General features: G+C 65.8%; 1 protein-coding gene across 1 annotated transcript in view; it reads left to right on the plus strand.

The window, feature by feature from the left end:
* The window catches only part of MYH11 (myosin heavy chain 11), a 71,445-nt gene extending 67,898 nt beyond the window's left edge, over nucleotides 1–3,547 (plus strand). The window contains exon 41 of the mRNA XM_055136806.1: nucleotides 2,895–3,547. Coding sequence (XP_054992781.1) covers nucleotides 2,895–3,027 — 133 coding nt within the window. The 3' untranslated portion in view covers nucleotides 3,028–3,547. The remainder of the gene's footprint in view (nucleotides 1–2,894) is intronic.
* Nucleotides 3,548–5,528: the final 1,981 nt, after the last annotated feature.

Raw genomic sequence — 5,528 nt, forward strand, 5'->3', positions numbered from 1 at the left:
CGGGAGTGACGCGAACATCCTCCCTTTCACGTTGAGGCACTGTGTGTGCATGGGTGCGTGTGGGTGTGTATGTGTGCACGCATATGTGCATGCGTGTGCGTGTATGTGGGTGTGTATGTGTGCTTACATGTATGTGCCTGTGTGTATGTGTATGTTGTGGGTATGTATGTGTGCTTACGTGTATGTGCCTGCATTATGTGTGTGCATACGTGTATGTGTGTATTGTGGCTGTGTATGTATGTGTGCATACCTGTATGTATAGTACATGTGTATGGACACGTGTGTGCACGTGTGTAAGTGTGGGTGCATGTGCACATGTGTATGCATATATGGGCATGTGTATGCATATGTACATGTATGTGTAGTGCATGTGTATGTGTGCATGCCTGTGCATGTCTGGCTCTGTGTGTATGTGCATATGCACACGTGTGTGTTACATGTGCATGCGTGTGTGCATGGGATCTGAGCTTCAGCACTTTCTCCCCTTTCTAAACCTGCACAATTCAAAGCCAGGCCCTGGGCTGTCTGTGGTCTCAGCAGCTGCTCCTGCCCCTCAGGGCCCAGAGCACTGCAGAGCGAGTGTGACAGTGACCCCAGCCCCAGAGGCACAGAGAACGCATCACTGGCTGCGCTGTGGCCGCCTGCGTACCACACCAGAGGCCACGCTGGCAGGAAGGAGGCGGGCAGGCCCGGCCTGGAGCCTCCCGGGGTCTCTCTCGAGGGTCCTGCTTGCCCAGGACAGGGCACGGGGCGGGGCAGGAGGGCTGTGCCCCCCCCCCCGAGACGCCCCCCCGGCACAGAGCCGGCTCTCGAGTTGCAAAGATGGGTGCTGCTCTCTGCGGGCGCCCGGCCCCCATACCTAGCACCTGGCTGTGGGGCCCATCCCCCGCGCCTCTCCCCTTCCGAGAGGAGGAGGCACCGCGGCGTCGTGGTGACGGCCGGGGGCTTCTCTCTCTGTTTCAGGGGCCCCCTCCCCCAGGAAGCGGCGCAGTGACCACCAGGTACCCGTGTGTTGCTTGGGCTCCCGTGTGTGTGTGCTGGCGCTCGCCCGTCCTCTCCTCCCGGGCCCCCTGTACCAATCCCGAGGTTCCTCCCACCCCCGAGGGGGGAGCTCAGGCCGGCCCGCAGGGGCCAGGGCCACGCCGGGCCCGTCCTCCTTCCCGCGTGGCCTCTGAAGCTGGCTGGAGGTTTCCCAGGCTGCAGCTGGGCTGGCGGCCGGGGGCGTCCTCACCTGCGTGTGTGGGCAGCACTGGGGGCGGCTGGAGCACTGGCCGGGGCTCGCCCCAGCTCCTGAGCGTGGGCAGGACCCCCTCGGGATGGGGGTGTCCCAGGGGCTTTGGCGTGAGCAGCCGGCACAGCGCAGCCTGGCTCTCTGCCCTCAGGGCCTCACCCCCTCTGTGCTCTCACCGGGAGCTAAAGTGGGCGCTGGGTGCGGGGCAGCCAGGCCAGGGCTCAGGGCACTGCCCGCACCCCGGGGTGAGGCTGCGGGCGGCTCACGGGAACACGGGCCGAGGCCTCCCACTCCTGGCACGTGGACCACACGCTTCTCCTGGGCGAAGGAGGCGGCCTTCCTCCTCCTCCCCCTCGTCCTCCGGAAACCAGCCTAGGCTGGACCCCAAGTTTTCTTTTGGGGAATCTCGGCTTCGCTGGTGCTGCTCAAATCCTTAACGCGGGGCCAGGGCTCGGCAGGCATCTGGAGCCTCCAGGACAGACCCAGGGCGGGGGGACCCTCCTGCCAGCATCCTGGGGCGACCCCGGCACAAGGGCTGGCTGGAGGACCACCGAACAGCTGAGACACGAACACAGTGTCTCGGGACCTGCGCCCCCAACTCTCCCCAGACTCTCGGGACCTGTGCTCCAAGCCCATCTGTAGCACTAGCACTGCAGTAGCACTGTCGTCCCGTTGCTCATCGGTTGGCTCGAGCGGGCACCAGTAACGTCTCCATTGTGAGACTTGTTGTTACTGTTTTCGGCATATCCAATATGCCACAGGGAGCTTGCCAGGCTCTGCCGTGCGGGTGGGATACTCTCGGTAGCTTGCCGGGCTCTCTGAGAGGGACAGAGGAACTGAACTGGGGTCGGCCGCATGCAAGGCAAATGCCCTACCCGCTGTGCTATCACTCCTGTCCAAGCCCATCTAGTTAGCAGATGATATGCTCTGGCCGCCGGGACATACGGCCCCGAGGGCTGGGTCGATGCACTGCCCACTGGAGGCCCCCCAGAGTCCATCCTCAGGACCACCTGGGGCTGGTGTGGGTGCCCGCCAGGTGTGACCCTCCAAACAATCCCAAAGAGAACCACACAGTGGAGTGAGGGCTTGCAGCTCGGGCGAGGCCCTGTAGCCAGAGGGGCGGAAGAACGCCGGAAGGCCAGGGCGAGCCACACAGCTGTCCCCCGCCCTGCCCTCCACGTGCCTCTCTGCACCTGTCCGGCCCCTGGGTTCTGTGTAGGATATAGACCCTCGGGAAACGGGGTGATGAAGGAGTGATTCCTGAGTGCAGAGCCAGGGGGAACCCCTGAGCATCGCCGGGTGCGACCCAAAAAGCAAATAAAACAAAACAAAACAAAAAACCTAAAGCTTCCCCCCGCGTCCCCCTGGAAGGCCACAGGGGCTGGTCTGCCTGTCCACCAGTCATGACCGCTGGGCTTTGTCCACCTTGCCAAAGAAATCAGAGGGGACCGGACCCCGTGGGTCAGCAGGTGACCCAGCCGGACCTTTGTCTCCCGGGGCCCAGGGGACCAAACCCACGTCCTGACACACACAGGGCGCGTTGGTCAGGCGGCTGCTCTGGCCGCCCTGTCCCCCCGCCTGTGGTCCTGCCTCACAAGAGTGTCCCCCGCCCCCCCTCCCGGCCTCCGTGCTCAGGAAACCCCGTTTTCCCTCCCACCCACAGACGCGGTAACGAGCCCAGCCTGGTGCCCTCCAGGAGGTCTGGGGGCCGCCGGGTGATCGAGAACGCGGACGGCTCGGACGAGGAGCTGGACGGCCGGGACTCGGACTTCAACGGCACCAAAGCCAGCGAGTAGTCGGGCCTGACCACCCCCCCCCCCCCGCCCCGCCGGCCGCCCAGAACCTCTCGGCCACCCGCTGCCAACACCACCACCGAACTCCGAAGCTCACCAACACGCCCTCCCCGACTCCAGAGAACACCGCCCCGCGAAGGGGGCGACCGGCTGCGTTTTGAAGGATGTGCCAAGTGAGAAAAACAACCAAAACAACAGCCCAAACCCGCCCCACAAGGGGCCACGCCGCCCCCCTGCTCCCCTGCTCTACCCCGTGACCTCGAGCTGTGAAGAGACACTGCCAGCAACCTAGTTTACATGAAGTGGGGGCGAAAGCCGGCCCCCTCCCGGGGGGGGGGAGCCCCCACCCCCTGGCCATCCCCGTCCTGCCGACTTGATCCTCCGACTGGCTTCCTGAGCGCCGCCCCCCTTCCTGGTCCCACACCCCTGACGCAAACACTTGGCCCAGTGCCTTCGGCAGGAGGGGCGCCCCGGGGAGGGAGGGAGGCACAAGGAACGCACCAGGGCACCATCACCAATAAACGCTCCCGAGTCACCAGAAGCAAGCGGCTCCGTGTGTTTTCCAGAACATTCCGGGGGGTGGAGTGGGGGAGGGAGGGTGGTGAGGAGGGAGATAATTCCACGTGTGGGCCTGGGGATGGCCCACCCCTGAGTAGGGCACTGGCTCGTCCGTCCGGGGGGAGTCGCCATCCCTCCCTGGGGTCACGGGGTCACTGCCAGCAGTCTCTGTCTTGTTTCTGTTATTTTGCTTTTTGGGTCACACCTGGCGGTGCTCAGGGGTCACTCCTGGCTCTGCACTCAGGAATCACCCCTGGCGGTGTTTGGGGGACCCTGTGGGATGCTGGGAATCGAACCCGGGTGCAAGGCAAATGCCCTCCTCACTGTGCTATCGCTCCGGCCCCCTCTGCCAGCAGTCTCTGGGCATGAGTGCGTGCCCCCCCGGGTGTCTGGGTCAGAACGCGAGAGGCCGGGCTGAGGACAGCACCGGGGGCTGGTCCTGGCACCATCGTGCATGTCCCTGGTGCTCCCAGTGTCAAGCCATCTGGCCCACTTGGGCCGAGTCTTCCCCCAGGACTGGCTGCAGCGCCTCTGACTCCCACCCTGCCTCCAGGCAGACCCAAGCCCCCAGGGACCCCAGCAGGGTCCCGCACTGCAGGTGACCAGTGGCCGCCTGCTCGGGGCTGGCGAGAGACCTCAGTGCTCTCTGCAGGCCGAGGGCCTGGGGAGTCCCCGGGCACCACCCACCAGGGGTCCCCAAAGCACAGCCACCCAAACCAGAGCAAAGAGGCCATCTCCCTGGGGCACTCGCCTGGCCTGCAGCACGGCCGGGGCCATCCCTGTCACCACGCTGGGTCCCCTGAGCCCTGAGCACCCCCCGGGGGCCCCCTTAACCCAGTCCCGGGGGACACACATGCGATGCTCAGAGACGTGGGCTGGGACCTGCAGGACCCTCTCGGCATCTCCCACCCTCCAGTGCTCGCAGCCGCCCCACTGCCCCACGCTCGGACCCCAGCCATGGCCAGGAGGCGCCACCCCACAGGGCCTGGCACACTCCAGGACCCTGTGGGCACCAAAGCAGAGACATGCACGCGCCCCCCTTTCCCCACACACACACATGTGGCCACACAGAGTGACCAGTCACACCACCGGCTCGCTGGAAGGTGTTGCTCTGGATTTTATTCTTTTAGAAAAATATACAAGGACGTTCTGGGCCGGGGGAGGGTTCTGGCAGCACACAGCTGGGCCGGGAGCGGGGCTCAGGGAGCACTCGGGGACTCCCCTGCCGGCCAGGGGATCCTTGGTGACCATGTCCAGAGGGCTGAGAGGCGCGGGGCGGCAGGGCTGTCCCTGGGAGGTGGCGGGTCCGGAGGAGCGAGACGCCGGTTCCCAGACGTGACTGTGAGCACGGGGCCCATCCCCCACCTCGGGGTTCACATCTGAGGGGCCCCTGGTGGACGTCCTGTTCCCAGGACCCAACGGCTCGGGTCCCAGCTGCCACCCCTGCAGGGTCTCGAGGGGACTCGCGTTTCCTGAGCTGGCGCTGAGCCCACGCCGGCCTCCCGTGCCCCTGAGTACTTCCGGGCAGCCTGCACGGAGCCCGTGAGCCCCAGGGCACCCGGGAGCCCCGAGCACTGCTTAGGAGACCAGCACCGTGAAGCACCGGGAGGAGGGGGTGGAGGGGAGGGGACACTCGCTGTCCCCCGCATACCCAGCCTGGCGGGCGACCCTGGGCGGATTCTGCTCCCCCCAGCGGGAGAGGCTGCAGGGGGCCCGCTGAGAAGGGCTCGGGGCAGGCGTTTAAGGCATCGCTGGGCACTTCTGAAACCCCTCCCCCCGGGACCCCTGAGGATGCGGGGCCAGTTCTGTGGTGTTGGGGGCCCACCCACTCCCGGGCAATGCCCACCCGGATGCAGGTCTGGGCTGGGGGTGTTTAGCGAGCGTGACCGCCTGCTGGTGCTTCCTGGGCCGACTTCAGCCCCCCGCCTCCCCCCGCCGCTGCTCCC

The sequence above is a fragment of the Sorex araneus genome, chromosome 4, assembly GCF_027595985.1.
Source record: "Sorex araneus isolate mSorAra2 chromosome 4, mSorAra2.pri, whole genome shotgun sequence".
Classification (NCBI taxonomy): Eukaryota; Metazoa; Chordata; class Mammalia; order Eulipotyphla; family Soricidae; genus Sorex; species Sorex araneus.